Source organism: Sparus aurata, chromosome 7 (genome assembly GCF_900880675.1).
Source record: "Sparus aurata chromosome 7, fSpaAur1.1, whole genome shotgun sequence".
Taxonomy (NCBI): Eukaryota; Metazoa; Chordata; class Actinopteri; order Spariformes; family Sparidae; genus Sparus; species Sparus aurata.
Window position 1 is genome coordinate 8,300,939 of NC_044193.1, and position 18,756 is coordinate 8,319,694.

The 18,756-nt window shown below is 42.8% G+C and overlaps 3 protein-coding genes across 4 annotated transcripts; 2 read left to right on the forward strand and 1 right to left on the reverse strand.

Moving 5' to 3' along the window:
- The first annotated feature begins 109 nt into the window (after positions 1-109).
- Positions 110-7,789, forward strand: snpha (syntaphilin a). Its single transcript, XM_030422212.1, has 5 exons — positions 110-474; positions 3,340-3,455; positions 3,554-3,685; positions 5,154-5,303; positions 5,412-7,789. Exons 2-5 carry the CDS (start codon positions 3,412-3,414, stop codon positions 6,664-6,666), a joined length of 1,581 nt encoding a protein of 526 aa, XP_030278072.1. The 5' UTR covers positions 110-474; positions 3,340-3,411; the 3' UTR covers positions 6,667-7,789.
- A 1,093-nt stretch (positions 7,790-8,882) lies between these two features.
- fkbp1aa (FKBP prolyl isomerase 1Aa) lies at positions 8,883-13,545 on the reverse strand. Its single transcript, XM_030422213.1, has 5 exons — positions 13,388-13,545; positions 13,233-13,280; positions 12,594-12,706; positions 11,022-11,196; positions 8,883-9,797 (listed from the first exon to the last, which is right to left on the reverse strand). The coding sequence occupies exons 1-4, from the start codon at positions 13,422-13,424 to the stop codon at positions 11,065-11,067; spliced, it is 330 nt and encodes a 109-aa protein (XP_030278073.1). The 5' UTR covers positions 13,425-13,545; the 3' UTR covers positions 8,883-9,797; positions 11,022-11,064.
- Positions 13,546-13,738: 193 nt separating this feature from the next.
- LOC115584655 (uncharacterized) lies at positions 13,739-17,172 on the forward strand. Of its 2 annotated transcripts, none has more exons than XM_030422210.1 (6): positions 13,739-14,027; positions 14,277-15,150; positions 15,275-15,449; positions 15,655-15,748; positions 16,234-16,423; positions 16,573-17,172. In XM_030422210.1, the coding sequence occupies exons 1-5, from the start codon at positions 13,823-13,825 to the stop codon at positions 16,419-16,421; spliced, it is 1,536 nt and encodes a 511-aa protein (XP_030278070.1). In that variant the 5' UTR covers positions 13,739-13,822; the 3' UTR covers positions 16,422-16,423; positions 16,573-17,172. The 2 variants fall into 2 exon arrangements, with proteins under 2 accessions (XP_030278070.1, XP_030278069.1); XM_030422209.1 differs by having other exon boundaries at positions 13,742-14,027; positions 15,598-15,748.
- The last annotated feature ends 1,584 nt before the right edge of the window (positions 17,173-18,756 follow it).

Genomic DNA, 18,756 nt, shown 5'->3' on the forward strand with positions numbered 1-18,756 from the left:
TTTGTCTAACTGGGCCCTGCGTTAGTCAGTGGAGGACACCCTGCACAATCATCCGTCACATGAGGGGCCGAACACGGTGCACCGGTCCAGCTGGACACTCCTCCTCCTCCTCCTCCTCCTCCTCCTCCTGGCTGCTGTCGGTGCTGGAGGATGAGGTGGAGTTTATATAAACTAAGCTTCACCTGTCAGACAAGCATCACTCCGGCCTGTTAAACACCGTCGATAAAGCCATTTAATGTTTGGCTGCCAGATGAAGCGTTATCATCCCCTCCTGTCTCTTTAAGAAGCACCGATGCAGCAGACGCAGTCGCCTCATTTCATCTCCGGGCTTCATGGCTGCAGGATGGACTCTCATCAGCACCAGCAGCAGCAGCATCTCCTCCTCCTTGTTGCCACCAGGGACTCTTCAGCCTCCATCAAGTCCGGCGGGAACCGACGCTTTCCTACGATGCACAACTTCCACCGGCCGAGATGGTAGTGTTGTTTCACAGTGTCAGTGTGGGTTGTGTTAGTCTGTTGTGTGTGTGTGTGTGTGTGTGTGTGTGTGTGTGTGTGTGTGTGTGTGTGTGTGTGTGTGTGTGTGAAGGGTTTGTTGTGAGACTGAGACAGCAGGTAACATCCCTGTTAAGTAACCGTATGTAGGACACAGCTGGGGGACGGGACGTGTCAGTCAGCTGTTTCCTTCAGAAGAGACCACGATGCGTTTTTGTTTTTGTGTGTGTGTGTGTGTGTGTGTGTGTGTGTGTGTGTGTTATGGAAAGTAGTGAGACGTCCTGTGTGAGGACTCCTCTGTAGTCAGATAGAAACCAGATCACACTTCTTTCTTTCTTTCTGTCTGTCTGTCTGTCTGCTGCTGTGATCATCCTATCAGCAGACCTGCATCGCTTATCTAACACTTGCTTTCATTGTGGGCGACAGAAATGTGCTGATGATGATGATGATGATGATTGTGATGATGATTCAAGGACGAAGCGCAGCAGCCACCTCCTGATGTTTCTTTCAAACATTCAGCGTCTCATTTTGCGTCTCTTTCAGCCCAGTTTCATCCTCCTCCTGCGCTGCTCGCCTCCACAGTAAACACTGACACTCACACTTACGTAACATGATTGCGTATTTCTCACCAATAACGTGGCCGCCACTTGTTGCGCAGACAGAAGAGGAGAGGGGAGGTGAGATGTCTCCCTGTCCTAGAATTTAAATATAGGGACTAAATGTGTCTTTTTATTTTCTCGTTATGAAGCAGCAGAGTTGTGTTTCAGAGGTTTTCATCCAACAGCAGGTGTTTGATTTCAGGCCCCGGATCAGCAGGTTCCCCCTCAGGTGGGCTCAGCTGCATGGAGTCAGGGACTTTTGAGGAGAGGAGAACATTTTGTCCTCATGTTTTATTATTTTTTTTTTTTCTTCTCAGAGGAGAGCTGTGAGATTTTTTTTCTTTCAGCTGGGTGATGACAGAAGCAGACAGATGTTCTGCTCTGAAGCAGAGATGTTGAGTCCAGTCTCTGTTTTGATGACATGACAGAAAATAAACGACTTGAACCTCTACTGGGACTCTGAAGTTAAAAAAGACGCGATGACTCGGATGTGTTAGTTTAATGGCTGCCAGTATTTCTATTATTTTAGACTTGAGTACGCTTTTATAATGTTATTTCCTCTTTGGTTACATTTATTTCGCTGAATTGTAGTGACATTTCAATTCATTGTCTTGCTTTTTGCACACATTAAATTGAAACATTGAACACTGAAATTAATAATATCCAATAATATGATTGTTAGAAAGTTGCTAATACTTTAAAATGACCGAATACTGCAGTAAGACGTCATATCTTGATCTCACTTTATTTGAGAGTACACCAATAAGACATAATAAGCTGTACTTTTTGTCAAATTAGCCAAAAACTAAATCAATATGGTCTTCATTAGACTGTAAACAAAAGACAGTTACACCCTAATACACTTTTTCTTCTTTAATTTGGTTTAACAGTGTCTAAGTATTGGTATGTTTTAGGTTTAATTACGTTTGGTTTCTAATTGCAGCATGTTTTAGGTGTGTAGTTTGTAGTGTTTGTGTTTCTCCAACTTGTCCAAATTTTGCTTTTAATGTCTTGTTAGGTTTTTTGAGTGTTTTTTATTTTCTAATCATAAATATATTGTTTCTATTTTTTGCCTACTTTGATACAATTCCGACTTTGAATATTATTAGTGTGCAGTAACTGTGTCTGGTTTTAAAGCTGGAGGGCAGCGGCCACTGAGACAACTGAGGTCATCCGCAGGGTTTTTTTTTCTGTGAATTCAACAATATGAACAATCTTATATTAAAAGACTCACACATGGTTGATATTTTACAGGCTTTTTTCCAGAATGTAAACTTTATTTTGACAGCTATTACAAACACAAACGGATGAAGGAGGAGGGTTAGCTGTCGAGTACCTAATTTGGGGGAAAATAGACACATTTTGACTCATTTAATCAACAAAATGTATCAAACTTCTGGATTTGTTAGAGTTTAATCAAAAGATTAACCTTAAATTAAACATAATCTTAAATTATAAAAAATTGGGATTATAAATAACTGAAGAAAATAATATAAACCTAGAAATCTGACCAGTGTTTGTTACCAACTCTTTTTGATAAGGTCAGTAGTCAGTATTGAGTAATGAGTTCTGATACCTTGCAATAAAGGATGAATAAAAGATGATATGATTCAACAGTTAATTGTCAATAAAAAACAGAAAATATCAAATTTATATCTAAAATCCTGACATGGCAGTGTGTTTGAGGAGGACACAAGGAGTCGGGGCCTCTTTAGTTATTTGGACCGAGCTACAGGAGATCACAATGAGTCTAAACCAAATGAATTCACCTCGGCCCAACTAACAGTAATGAGAAATTCTTAATTTACTGCAGGCAGGAAATGACTACGTTAACTCTGTCCTGCCAGTCTCCAAAGTGTCAGATTTTCTTTGTCTGTCCTCAGTTAATGTGAAGGTTTATCATGTTTATCTGCAGCTCTGCAGACGGCGAGGACACAGCTGAGAGAGAGGCAGCTGCACCGACTGTGGACTCACTGTGTCCCCTTTGTGTCAGCACAGAAAGGAGGCTTTATTTGCTACAGGCCTGGACGAGTTTTGTACATTAGGGCTGGGGTTAGACTACTGTGGCTGACTTACAGCGAAGCAGCACATAATGACCGGGCTGTGTGTCGGATAGAAAACGTCTCTCCTGTTCTCCTGGGATTAATTTTTCTTCCAGTTGTTGTGGGACATTTGTGATGTGGATTAGCATCTCTGATTTGCAGGGTTTTTTTCCCCTTCTAATGCGTTTATGTAACGGCTATTCCAGTCCAGCTGTGAGGGCTCCTAGCGTCCCTCTCTAGAGGAAGCAGTGGAGAGGCTGGAGGTCCCTCGCACATCAATGTCTCTCACTCCGAGTCGAAAAGCCTCCTCAGGTCAGCGCAGGTACTGTTCGCCTCCCCCTCTCCTCACTTCAGTTTCAGGATGATGCCGACATGTTTGTGTTTTTGTAAATGTGTGTAATGTCGGTCTCTCCCTGCAAGGCGCTCGGTGGGCACTGGTGGCGGAGGTGGGCGATACTCTCACAGCGACACATCCAGTACCCACACCTACCCGGGCCGGGTCAGGACAGCCGATGTCAGCCCCACGGCCAGGACACATCCAAGTACACCCAGGTAAGATATGACGATGGCGATGATGTGATGGACTTGTTGACCTCTCTCGGGGTGTTTATCAGCTGAGACTCCAGCAGCCCTCTGCTTCTCTCATCCACTCACATATACAGAAACACATTTTAGTTTGGTGAAGTACAATAAACCAGAAAATTACCGATTCCAGAAGAAGTTGAATGAACAAATCTCTGACACAGTGCCAACAAACGACGACATTACAAGCTTCACTAATGGTTTCTTGCAGGGTTATTGAATGGGATTTCATAAGGCTGCTCTGGCTAACTCAATACATTGTTAATTAAGTGAAATATTTCTTTTATTTCAGCAGTTTTAAAACCATTTTTTCTTTAATATACACTGCTGCTCTGCAGACAGAGTTCCCTTTGTACGCTGCAGGTTTGCTCATCCCCTGCAGGGCCGCGCTCAGAAGAAGTTTGATTAATTCGGTGCAGGTTTTATCATAATTAAATCAACATTATGTAACTTTTTTTAATCCCAAAATAACAGCGTCAAAATCATGTTGATGGTTCAGTGTCTAACAGGGTGAATATAGTCTCTGTCTCAGCCACTCTGCCCCTGTATCACTTATTTCTGCAGTATGTAACTTCAGGATCACGGCGTTACACACATGTTTACTTCAAGATTCAAGTTTTCAACACAACATTATAATGACATAATTAGTTTTGTTTGTAGTTAGCACCTATATTATATCTGAGAAACTGTTACTGAACTGGGATTTGTGTACATAATGTTGCTTTAACTACCAGATTTCTTCTATTTATGACATTTAAGAGATAATATGTAAGAATTCCGCGTCATATATGTTGCTGAGTTGTGAATTTACAGTGTTCCAAATGAAATCCACAACTTTATTTAAGGTGACATAAGGATAAGAGAAGAATTTAAAACATTGCCCCCACGTGCATGAACTTTTCTGCCTGAGTCATGTCAGACAGATGGGATTATTTGTGTTTATTTGCCCCAAACATTCAGATTACTTTACTGTATATTAATGATAAGATAGCAAGCAAGGACATGCAGAGGGTGTGTGCATCTGTGTGATTGTATTCAGGTCAACGCTCAGCCAGTTCTGCACTCTCACGCTCTTCTTTTGACTCTCTCCTCTCTGTAACATTACGTCATGAAGTAAAGTACATTTCCCCTGCAGCTCCAGACAGCACTCAACATTACAGACCACCCGACAATGGGAGACACCTCAGCTGATCTATGGAGTCAGGCTGATAAACAGAAGCGAAGATAAATCCACTTTTTAATCTCAAAACTTTACAAGTGATCTCTGAGCTCTCCTCCCGTCGGTTAGTGGCTCAGGATCGGAGCAGAATCTGATGTGATTCGGGGTGTTTATTCCTCCAGAAGGTCGGGCTCTGCACCTGACTCTCTCCTCCAGAGCACAAATAACATATTTAAAAAGACACACTTGACCTTTCCACACATCTATGTGTTGATTCAGGCGTCAGGTGAAGCACACAGCCTGCAGTGACAACCATGGGATCAGGCCTCCGACCCCGGAGCAGTACCTCACGCCTCTGCAACAGAAGGAGGTGTGTATCCGACATCTGCGAGCCAGACTGAGGGACAATGTGGAACGACTACAACACAGGTGAGCCTTATCTCACTATTAGCTCTAACGTTCAGGCTAAATGTAGAATTATTTCAGCTACATTTAGTGGTGACACCCTATATTGACTTATCCTTAATTCTTCGTCAGAGACTGTGAAATAGATGAGTTGAGGACCCAGCTGTACAGGATGCAGGAGGACTGGATAGAGGAGGAGTGTCACCGTGTGGAGGCCCAGTTAGCCCTGAAAGAGGCCCGCAAAGAGATCCAGCACCTTCAGGAGGTGGTTGAGTCGGTGAAGTCCAACCTGAACGTTCGTGAACAAGACCCCCACGATCACAAGCCATACTCAGGGTTGCAAGCTCGGCCGGGGGGGAAGTCTCGCTCCTGCGGCTGCTCCCCAGCCAGCACTTTGAGCCGCGGCGCCACCCACACCCGACTGAGCAGCGAGGCTCTGCAGCTGGAGCGCGGCTCAACTACTCCCGAGTCAGGCCGAGCGTCTCGCCCAGCGGGACAAACCCACCTGCTCCTGGAGGCGGCCCTCCTGTCGGAGCAGCTGCCCCCGCAGGGACACCTCCGAGGCCCCCCGACTGTGCCGCGCTCCTCCACCTACGAGAAGCTGTGCAGTGGGGGGGCGGTGTTGCCATTCTCACACTCCTGTCACACTCTCAGTAGCACCTGCAAGTGCAGTGCCCACGCCTACCTCCCCCATCATCACTTGTTCCTGCACTTACCTCAGGAGGAGGCCCCGGTGACATCGGCACCTGCAGCTGCCCCTGCTTCTGACCCCATCCCCACTCCCAGTCCTGCAGCGGAGAGGAAGCCGGAGGTGCGCTCCCAGGCCTGCAGCCCCACCATGAGCTGGCTGTGCGAGGAAAGCTGTGCCGAGGAGCTGAGCGTCATTTCTCTAAAAACAGACATCCCCCCATCAGAGCCACACCCGATCCATCCACCGTCCTTACCTCCTCTGTCCCTCCCCGAGCACTCCTACAGTTTAGAGCCGCTCCCACCCGACAAACCAGAGCAGGTAACAAAGACCCCTTCAGAGCCACACACCTGCCAGCCCCTCCCTGCTGCCCCTCCACTTCCTGTGAGGCAGGACGCTACAGTAGTGGAGATAGAAGAAGACGATATGGATGAAACGGAAGTTGCGAACGAAGATGGGTACTCCCCTCAGCTCTGCCACTGGAGCCGCTACTTCCTCGTAGACCTGCTGGCGTTGGCGGTGCCAGTGGTCCCCACCATGGCGTGGCTGTGCAGAGGGGCGCAACGGGACGTCATGCCGGCCTATCACATCGGGTCACTGCTGAGAGGCTGCTGTGCCGTGGCCCTCTACTCGCTTCGACGCCGGGGTGCAGGCAGGGGAGGGAGGTCCGCCAGCATGAATGGAACAACATCCATCTGAGACGTCCTGCTCAGCGCGACACGAAGAATACAACTCCCAACCTCTGCAGGCACAGCCACAGCGATGCTAACGTTGCTTCAGTACGTTTTGGTTATTGCCGTGCGCTGGATATCTCCTCGTCTAAAGGTTTTTAGATTTTACATGACGCCCTCGTGATTTTGTGGTCATGCCTTGCCTTAGAGAACAAAGGATTAGTTGCACATAAACCTTTCATGACTCGAATATACTTACTGCTTCTGCCTGCAGTTTAAGTGGTTTTTCTCTTTATTGGAATTTGCATGTAGCCCACAGTTTTGGTTTGGTCTCTCTCTTGCTTGAATTTGAAAAAAAAAAAAAAATAAAAAAAAGAAGCCCTGACCTGGATTTACACGAGCCATCTTCTGGGCAAATATTTTAGGTTTATTTTTTGGTGAGAAGACGTAGAGGGAAAAAAATGTCAGAAGCCGAATGCTCCTCAATAATCACGTCTTTTGAAATCTGTTGTTTGACATCAACGACTTCCCAAAAAATCAGAAAAAAAATACAAGACAGTCAGTCACGACTCGTCCCAGTGTCCAGAATGATTGTTGGCAGCGTACGTTTCAGCAAACCATGGACATGTTGCAACTTTTTAATTACTCTAGGTTCAATTTTGATTTTTTCTGTTGTGACAGAGCTGTGGTTATGTTCTGGTTAGGCACAAAAAAACACTTGGTTTAGAGTTTGGTAAAATTTTTAGGCTTATCTGGTTCCCTCGCCACAAACACAGCTGGAAAATCGCCCCGAGGTCTCCTTAAAAACATCCAGTGGTTTCACAATACGCAATTACACAATACGACAATGTTGATACGAAGAGTGTGACGCCTACGAACTTGAAGCCTCGCAGAAAAATAAAATGCCAACATTTTATTCTGCCGACTGGGCTGCACGAAACTGTTACTAGATTTATAGAGCACACTGAGCGGAAGGCATCCATTTTTGTACGTCAGTCATTCCCACCGATGGAAATGTTGAACACGGTTTGAAGCCGTTGGGACTTTCACCTTCTGAAAAGTAGAGCATGTGCATTGAACCTAGTACTCAGGTGCAGAACAGACAGATCTTGATCTTTTGCCAATAAACAAAACATGGGAGTTTAAAGCTGCACGGACTCGATTTCTTTCATCCTGTTTGGGACAATTATGATAAAAGCATAAGAACATAAAAATGAAAATTCAGTCACTGTCGAATGAAACTGATGGAAAGTTGGGTAAAGAAACATTTCTGGAACTTCACAGCAAAAAAAGATGGACCACAAAATTGTCACATGACGGTACTTTCTTGATAAAAAAAACAAGTTAACATGTATAAGTGACCTGAAAATAAAGACTTTTACATTATAAATTCACATAATGGAGATGAAACTAAAACTCTACATCACGTTAGAGGGTGAACAAGGCACTGTGCTTACCCTGCAGGACGGCCTTCATAGCAGTTCGGGTCTAAAAATAAAGCCTGGAGGTGGATGTGTGAGCCGAGTATTAATACGCACATGACTTCTAGTGCACCGTTTACTGTACGTGCACCATAATTCTATAAATTAAACGGAGATAAGGGGAATATGCAGTTAATTGTGATCCACATTGCTGAATCAATGAAGGATGAGCAGCTTTTTATTACACAGCCAGGATCCAGAGGACTTAAATAAATCAATAAATGACTCAATTAATATGTCCTTCAATGCTAAATTAAATTTATAGATATGAAATGCATTAAGAAATGTTAAAAGTGAAGAGACATAAATATTTAAAAATGAATGAATCAATAAATAAAATGGAAAATGATATATATAGTTGAATTAATGTAGAGGTCATTAAATACAGAGGGACATTAAAGCAGGAGTTCTAATTATGATACATTCATTTATGAATCAATACCTATATTTTAATGCTATCTTCAATACTAGTTTTGGTGCATTAACAGACACATTAATTGATTTCTAATTTTGGCAGTTTGAGTAAGTGTTGACCCTCGATCAGTCTGGATAAAAAAGCAGATAAACAGTGATGAACTGCAGTATGACAGAATTTTGCGATAATACCCGGGTGTTTTCTGCGTTCTTGGAAAACAAAAGATGCTTTTTTTTCCTGTTTTCTTTCATTATTTTAGCGCCGAATTACCAGCAAACATGAATTCATACATCAGCAAGGATACTCTGAAAGAAAAACTGAGGCTAACCAGTGAGATAAAACAGCAGCTTGTGTTAAAATTACTCTTTTATTGTGTTCAGAGTAAGGAACAGACCGTTTACAACATCCACAGCTTGTTACAGACAACTCCTTCAATTAAAGATAATCACAAACCCCAAGATGTGCCCGTGGGGGGAGCTTACCATGCACATTTAGAAACCTTTTCACCAGACACAAAGACCTTCTTTTAGCAAAAAAAAAAAAAATTAAGTCTTACAAGCAATCAACAAGACAAATGATGTCCAGTTGTGAATGTTTCAGCAAGAGTCACTCTGCTGTTATAAATTAAGAATTGATGCTGCAGTATAGACAAAGAAAATCCTACATCTGCAGGGAACTGTAGGCTGTTCATGGCAATAATGTGCTTGATTCATGAATCCCTGTTTACGACGTATTACATACCCCTTTTTTTTTTTTCTAATTCAACCGGATAACAAGTATCACAAAGGTAATTCATAGAAACATCATTGTGTGAAACAACAATTTACTCTTATTTCTACTCAAGACAATTCATTACCCGCAATCAATACAGTTTTTTTTTTAGTGTAAAGGCCACGGAGCCACAGGAATGAGACTGATTAAATACTCATGATCTAAAAGCGGGTCCTGGTGGCAGACGCGTTTTGTAAAATTTTAAGTCAAATAAAAAAAAAGAAGATAAAACATCACCATAAAAACACATAACAGAATATGACAAAATACATGGGATGGGATGGGATGGGATGGCCTATGACTTATTACTTTATGGAATCTAAAAGTATAAGATGAAGGATAAAGTTTTAAAGCAAGTGACATAACACAATTTGTATCTAGATGGAAAGGAGAGTGAACTTGTGAAGCTATAGACATAGGTCCTATGCAGGGATCAAGGGCAGGAATCATCTGTGAACATTTTTCCTCCATGTTCCCGAGATAGGAGTCAACCTGCAGCGGGGAGAAAAGACAGTCTTAAGTGAAGTGATTAAGGAGGAGAAGCGAGAGGGGATTACAGGATGTGGAGGCGAAAGCTCGTTATGCATGTACAACTTAATCTCTAAACATCGGTGGGTAAATTCAAAGGCTAAACGTAAAGTCACTGTTGGATTTAGAAGCGAGAGCGGTGCTGAGAAAGGCTTTATGTTTGAGGTGACAAAAGAAAAAAACCCAGAGTCATCCGTCGCCTACACTTTGAGATGCTTTAAAGGACGAGTTCACCCGAAAATTAAAAGTCAGTCATCATCTAGACATCTTAAAAGCGATGTAAAGTCAGGTTCATTTCTGGATCTTCACAGCAAAAATAACACTGCAGCATTCTCATTAACAACTGAAGTAGATGGGAACTTTTTTCACAACATAACAAGAATATTAAATTGGTGCACACTGCTCGACAGGCATAATCCAAGTCTCCCGAAGTCCCGAAATCCTAAACTGATTTGAAAAGATGTTACTTACACCCTCGACATGCGGTCAAGCTCGTGTATCCAAGCTAACATTTTCAGCTTAGTAGTTACAGTGAAGACACGGCTCAATAAAGACTGTAAATAACATCTTTAAAATCTATTTGGAGACTTTGGGATCACTTGAGACAGACTGAATGGAGCTATTTTATGTTTTGTTTTGTTTCTTTTCTCACATGTCTAACGAGAATGCTGCAACACTGTTTTGCTGAGAAGCTCCAGAAATGTTTTGTAGGTTATGAAACTTCCTCTATCTTCCCATCAGCATGGGCATGAGTAGATAATGACTGGATTGTCATTTTTTTTTTGGGTGAAATTATCCTTTAAAAGCTACATAATTAGTAGGGCTGCACAATTGCTTGAGCATCAACATCGCAACCGTCACATCGCAGGAGTGAAATGTCAAGTAAGCCTCAATCGCTTCAGCGCTTTCACACTTCAGTTGTCAAACTGAAATGCAGGATTACAGCACAGTTTAAATTTAAACAATTTTGCCACACAGTCATTTATCTGCCACTCACTGGTCGTACCCAGGTTGACTTCTGCCTACTGTGACATCACGTGAATTGTCTCTGTGTGCAGAAAGTGCAGAAAACTATATGATGAAATATATAGCAATATCAGTTTTTTTTTCTCCAATGTCGTGCAGCCCTTATAATAACCCCACCTACGCAGTTTATAACGCACATACAAATTAAGTCAAACTTCTCACCCTGAAAATTTGAGTGGAATTAAACAAAGTGAGTGCGCGAGTTTCAGGCCTCCAGGCCGATGAGCTCCACGTCGAAGGTGAGAGTGCAGTTCGGTGGGATGATCCCCGGGTGCCCTTTGCTGCCGTAGGCGAAGTCTGGCGAGCAAGTCAGCTTTGCTCGCTGGCCGACACTCATCTGTGGAAGAGATGGAAAAGGTTTAACTAAAATATTTTTACAAGGTTATTCCGATGCAAGGTCAAGTTCAGACATTCATTTATGTTCTGTTAGCCTCACAGACTGTAATGGAAGATGGGTAGTAAGTATAAGGCTGCTGTTTGTAAAGGAGTAGCTCAAGGCCAGGAGATATCAGCGACTGAAGAAAAGGTGGACATCATTAGTTTTATCGAGTCAAGAAAAAAACAGTCAAAGCCGTGAAATTTCTATGGAGGTTTCTTTGAAGACGGTTATTCAATGTAGGTTTGGAAGGAAATATCTGTGGGTGTGTGATTCTCAAAGCATCCAACAGAAGGAGGACATGAAAGTGGATTTTTGACTGTGTTCAGTTTTGGTGTCTGCTTACAATAAATCTTCTCATCAGACCAAGTTGAATCCAGTTGTTTTATTGAAAAATAACTGAATCCTGTGAAAGAGGATCTGAGCTTGAGATGGGATGTTAAAGGCTTTCATCGTTGATTGCGATAATACATTGATTGCGGTGAGTTTTCACGAAGGGGATAATCATTAATCAAGATTATCGTGACTATCCTCACATGAACCATTTGATGTCAAGTCTTACATTTGTTTCCTGAATTTATTTTGAACTGCTTAAGCCTGACACCACGGCAGAAGGCACGTCTTGCACATATCCCCCACAAAAACATGATGAATCAGATGTGTGTAGACACCACGGATTAGTCCCGATATTCAGTCTTTTGAGCCTGCTCAGTCGTCCACACACTTCACATGTATTTTATATATTAACTTGTATCAGATGACGTTTTTAAATTGTGTTTCTTGTTGTTTTGTTCTGTAAATTTGTCCCCTATTGCACGTCTGTCTGTCCTGGAAGTGGGATCCCTCCTCTGTGGCTCTTCCTGAGATTTCTTCCATATTTTTCCCCGTTTTTTTTTTTTTCCCCCCTCATTCGAGTCGAGGCTCTGAGGACAGACAATGTGTAGATTGTAAAGCCCACTGAGGCGATGTGATTTTGATTTCGGCCTTCGTAAATAAAACTGATTAGATTTGATTGTTTTTTACTAAAAGGAGTGTTCTATCTGCGATGGAATACAAAATGTAAGCTGAAATGTATTCCAGTACGTTTTTAATGCAGTTGTATTTACTGTCTTACAGTTTAAAGAATATCTTGATGATTATCTGGATAATATTGTGTACTGCAATAATAATTTCCAGCTCCTCTCCCACCTACACATCTGGCCCTGGTGAAGTGTTCCTCCCACAGTAGTTTTATTGCTGCAGCTATTAAATCAAGTAGTCCACAAAGCACTTATAACATACAGATACATACTGTCTGACAGATGACTACTTAAGTCATTCTGATTTTGCATTTCCAGTGTTGTAAACAAGCTCCTCACCTGGGCTACTCCTTCTTCCCAACCACGAATAACCTCCTGGTGTCCAATCTTGAATTTGAACGGCCTTCCCCGGGACCTCGACGAGTCAAACACTTTCCCATCCGGCAGTGTGCCTGATAGAAAACCAAGAGAGAGGGCGGCTGGTGAGCGAGCAGAACCCGGGCTGGTGGGGCAGCCCTGTTGGGGTAACTACATCCTGGCGCTAACTCGGCTAGCGTTAGCATAACGGGGCTGGCAGCAGCTGTGGAACCGTTAGCTCGACCACTCCTGTGTGCTTCAACACGCCTTGAATACCGATAAAACGTCCACACTTTAAAATACTGAGCAAATCACACAAGCGAGCTAAATGCTAATATCCGTTTCCCCGTAGCTTGTGTTAGCCCAACGGACGAAACGAGCGATTTGTTAGCTAACTTAGCTGCGATGCTAGCCAGCAGCAGCAACAACAGCAGCGAACAACCAGTTAGCCGCTGAAACAAACGGTTTCCTGTTTCTATTTACACATAAACAACAAGCTTTCACTCCTCTAGTGGTAAACGAGATATGTGTAGTAAACGCCTCATGTAAAACACAAGATTTAGCCTCCGGCGTTTCCGCCTCATTCAGCAACCCGAGCCGTGCTACAGCCTCCTCACTCACCGACATAGTGCACCACGACGCGCTGCCCCTTCTTCGGAAATGTCTGTCCTGGAAAAAAAGGGAGAAAATACAGAAACCCGTGTCTAATAACGAACCACACATGATCTGAAGTTAAAGTTAATATCGTGCTGTTAAAAGAGGCAGGTCGTTCTCACCATCGCCAGGACTTATGGTTTCAATTTCTACTCCCATGTTCGCTCTTTCGTCGCCTTCCTTGTCGACCACCCTACAATGCGAGCGGAAGCAGGAGTCAGGGGCGGCCTGTCGCCGAGCGGGTGGGCTCAGATCTGGGGAAGAGACACTCCAGTGGAGGCATGATGATGATGATGATGACAACACATATATTTGTAAAGTGTTTGACAGAGTTATATTATGTCAATTAAAACTTTTTAAAAATAAATATTGATTGATTAAAGATCTTGATTGTTTGATTGAAATCTTTGTTTAAAGACCACAAACAAGCAAACCAACAGAAGGAAAGTGCAAAACAAAACAAGTCCGTTATAATAGATACAGTCGGCAAGCAAGGGAACGCCCACAAAACGTCACATCCGGTTCGCGCCGAGGGGGAAAACAAACCAGTTTCCACAATGCCCAGGAGCTGCTGTGTGCCCTTTTGCACAACAAATAAGCTAAAGAATCCACACCTAAAGTTTTATATTTTGCCAAACCGAAGCACAGAGCCTAGGAGAAGAACCCGGTGGCTTCAAGCGATCCGTCGGGAGGATGAGTTTGGCCACCTGTGGGATCCAAAATCCAAACATGTGTACGTCTGTAGTCAGCACTTCATTACAGGTATGACAACGTTATTCACACAAAAACAGTGTTAGATTGTTTCGTAGTTAACATGAATGTTCAATTACTAGTTTTAATTGAAGTTAACTACTACGTTAGGCAGGCTACCTTGCCTCGTTACAAAAGCTAACAAGTATACAAAAATACAGCTATGCTAACAACACTGGTGGTAGCTTCCGAGCTTTCTGCAGTTAAAATGTATTTCATTATCTCCCCTTCTCATTTCGTTTGTGAACTGTCTTGCCCTAGGCTTAAAAAACGAGGACATAGCCCACCCAGACTACACACCCTCGCTGTTCCCACATAAAAAGACAAAGTTTCCCAAGTCAGTACTTCAGAGGCTGGAGAGAAGGAGGAAGCGTGAGTGTGTTCAGTCTGCCCAACCAGAATCCCCAACATCAGAGGCCCCAGCACCAGAAGCACTGGCACCACAATCTCCAACATCAGAGGCCCCAGTTCCAGAAGCACCGGCACCACAATCTCCAACATCAGAGGCCCCAGCACCAGAAGCACCGGCACCACAATCCCCAACATCAGAGGACCAGGCATCAGAACCCCTGGTACCAGAATCCCCAACATCAGAAGCTTTCTTACCTCTTCAGGATTTAGAGAGAAAACAACTTAATGAGGAAATTTATAATTTAAGAAGAGAAAGAGATGAGGCCATGAAAGAGCGAGATGAAGCCATCAGAGAATTGAAGACGTTGAAATTTTCGGTAAACACTGTAAGAGAAAATGACATTAAATGTAAACTCATGACAGGCCTGTCATGGACAGTATTTGACACTCTTCATCAGTACCTGGTACAGTTTGTAAAGGTACAGAAAACATCCAAGCTGTCAACACAAGACCAGCTCTTTATTACTCTGGTGAAACTACGGCAGAACCCCTCAACCGATTTGATGTGTGGAATATTTGACCTGGCACATAGCACTTTCCTTGACGTGTTCTCCCGCTGGTTGGATTTGATGTACGCCAAAATTTCTTTTTTGATTAAATGGCCTGATAGAGAGTGTATCAGAAGCACAGTACCAGCAGAGGTTCTCTTCCAGTACCCTAGAGTGACTGCGATTATCGACTGCTTTGAGATCAGAATTGAACACTCAAAGAAGCTGAAAACAAGGTGAGATGTTTTTCTTTTTGATAGCATGCATAAAGTGTCGGGTTTTTGTAATACTTACCTGGCTGTCTGTGCATATGTACACAATTTATAGATCAGTATAACTAACGACTCTCTCTCCTCACAGAGCAATCACCTACTCCAAATACAAAAACTGGACAACAGTGAAGTACTTCATTGCATGTCACCCATCTGGCTCAATCACATATCTCTCCAAAGGCTGGGGAGGGAGGGCTTCAGATGTGCACATTGTAAGGAACTCGGACTTCTTATCTCAGAAGTTCCACCATTCAGGAGATCAGGTAACAATTTCACTGTGTGCTTTATGAACTGTTTTTTTTTTTCTAATTTAAGTCTTATTTGTGAATTTATTATTTACCCATAGTTACCATTTTTGAGCTGCTGGTGAAGTAAAGTAGTGTTTTTAAGTATTTGGTATGTTTATTTTAGATATTAGCCGACAGGGGCTTCACTTTGAAGGATGACTTTGCTGTTCTGGGTGCACAGCTCATCACACCGTCTTTCACGAGGGGCCGAAAACAACTGTCAGCCGAAGATGTTGCAAATTCTCGTGTCACTTCGAACATCAGAATTCACATTGGTAAGTATAGAGTCAACAGTCAGATTCATACAGTATGTACATTTGAATGTTTTTGGTATTCCTAGTGTGCTGCATCATCAAATCACTGTTGCTACTTGCCGCTGACATGGTTCACATTTCCCTAACTAAATTAATTAGTGTAACAGTACAGATCCGGGTTAACAGTGCTGAGACGTTATTCAATTAATCACATAAACGAGTACCTGTGTAATCCCTACTTTGTAGATAACATTTTATCTTAAAAACATGTTATTCTATATTTAAATACATTGAACTGTTGTTCACATTTAGAGCAATATCAATAGAACAGGATAACATGAAGTAAACAGGGATCTTTCTTCACTTTAACATGAAAAAGAAACACTAATTATAGGACACAATACAATGATGATATAACGATCAACTGTGCTACTCCTGTGAAACTTAAACATAACAATGTAGACAAACAGCATTTTAACAACAAATATGTGATATTTGGTCTGCAGAGAGGGTAATTGGTGCCCTGAAGAGCCGGTACCACATTCTGGATGGCCCACTTCCTCTGCGCCTGGTGAAGAGACTGCAGGATGAAAGACAGAAGAGAGAAGAGGCCATGATCGACAGAATTGTGCATGTCTGTGCAGCACTAATGAACTTGTCTGGCAGTGTTATGTACAACCGTCACAGAATCTGAGAGTAAGAACAATGTGCAGTGATTTAATAATGAGCATCAGAGAACAATATTTTATATAACAAAGTTGTTCCAATTGTGCCATTTAACAGGTTTCAGTGGAGACATAATAGATCTTTCTAATCCAAACCACCTGTTGTTTGTCTTTCCACAGGTCCCTGAACTGATCTCAGTGCTGCTCTGCTGCTGCACACCCTGTCACCCTGCCTGTGTTGCCTGTCACCCTGCCTCTGTTGCCTGTCACCCTGCCTCTGTTGCCTGATGTTCTGCTGCCACTTGTGTTGCCTGATGGGTCACTCCCTGTGCTGCTTTCGCCTGGACTGTGTTCTGCCTACTTAGCAGAAACATATACAGTGCTTAGCATAAATGAGTACACCCCCTCTGAAAAGTATGTCTGTTTTCATGTTGTAAATAAATGTATAGGCTTTGTGATATTTGATTTTGTACATATAGTCTAGTCTATGTTGATACTGAATGAAATAGCTTTAATATGCTTCAAAATGAATTGGTATATATGAGTTGTGCTGCTTTCGACTGAACTGTGTTCTGCCTACTTAGCAGAAACATATACAGTGCTTAGCATAAATGAGTACACCCCCTCTGAAAAGTATGTCTGTTTTCATGTTGTAAATAAATGTATAGGCTTTGTGATATTTGATTTTGTACATATAGTCTAGTCTATGTTGATAATGAATGAAATAGCTTTAATATGCTTCAAAATGAATTGGTATAAATAAATATGTAACTGCAGTCACAGTGACTTATTTGTTGCCATTTTTACACTGATAGGAAATTCAACCACCTACCTGTGCATCTTTCAGCTCCTGAAGTTTGTGGAGTATGTGTTGTGACCAAAATGTTTGCATCATATTAATGGCACCACTGATGAAGTCCTCATCTCTTTGTACTCTGAATATCAGGCAGGTCTGAGGAGTCCAAGTGATGAAGTCTGCATACATTCGTTTGGTAACAAACATCTGCATTTGGACCTATCAAATGCAATGCAATCTTCATAACACTAATATTTACATCATAGACAGTATGCCATGTGTGGATAATTATCTTGGATAATTGCACAAAATGTTGCAGACTTATTAGAGGTGTGCATGTATATGCAGGTGAAATATTGAAATACCTGAGTGAAATATGCATGGCTCCTCTTTAAGCTTGTCAGGCTTTCCAGATGTCCTCTTTTGTCCTCAAGCCACTGTTGGTACCCAGTAGAGGTGTCTTGCCCCCACCTGTAAGGACACTTAGCCTCTATAACACCCTCACCACAGCAGTCACAGGAAACATAGCCGTCGCATGAAACCCCCAGGTATGGCATAGTTTGGCAGATGCGGAAGCCAGCCTTTCTGATGACCAGGTTCTGATGTGGTGCATCTACTGGGGCACAGATGTAAATGGTGGAGGACAGGTTGGCTGTGGGACTCCCAGCTCCAAGAGTATATTGGTAAGTGTCAATGGCATCTTGCTCATGGTGTCTCCCCCACTGAATCCAGGGCTTCATTATTGGCCTGTGCCTTTGTTCACATATGGTGTTGATCAGTGACTTGCTAGGATGTTCTGTAGCTGTTAAGACACGGTGGGCTATGGAGCCTGTAATGCGACCAACCCGCTCTTGATGCCATTGCACACAGGATGCCTGATGGATGGTTGCTCTCTCCACATTTTCAATCTCCTCCTCAGTCACCTCATGCTGGCTGAAACACCATGGCTTCTTAAAAGGCCTGGAAAAATCCTTGAAACTATTTAATACCACAGTGTCAGGTGATCTGTCAGCCAGCATAGTGAGGAACTGCTGCTGCTGTGATAAAGAGGCTTTTGGGATAGGGGCTTTCCTTTTCCTTTTTTTTGACGCCTCGTCCTCTGTGTAAAAAGATGTCTCTGCAACAAGGGCAGGCTCAATCTTTTTAACACAGGTCTTGTTCCACTCACAGGCTTTGCTTGTGCATGGCACTTTGTTGATCCCCATGCGGACACACGCCTCTAATTTAAAAAGAACAGCAGCCACATGGGAACAACTTTCACCAAGACTGAAAAGGAAGGAAAAAACATTAGCTCTTTGATCACTAAAGATATTGTGACTAAGATTTTACATATAGGCCTACTGCTTATCCAAAAGAAATGTCACCAGGTGACCGCCTGTTGGCATTTGTTTTGACACCAGGTGGTGACATTTCTTTTGAAAACATTTTGATATATTTGGACGTATTTATGGCACACACACACAAATTAATGAACACATTCACAAACGTACCCTGCCATGCAGTTGCAGTGGGCAGCGATGACAGTACCCTCTCCCTTTACTGCGACCCACGTCTGGTGCGGCTTCTCT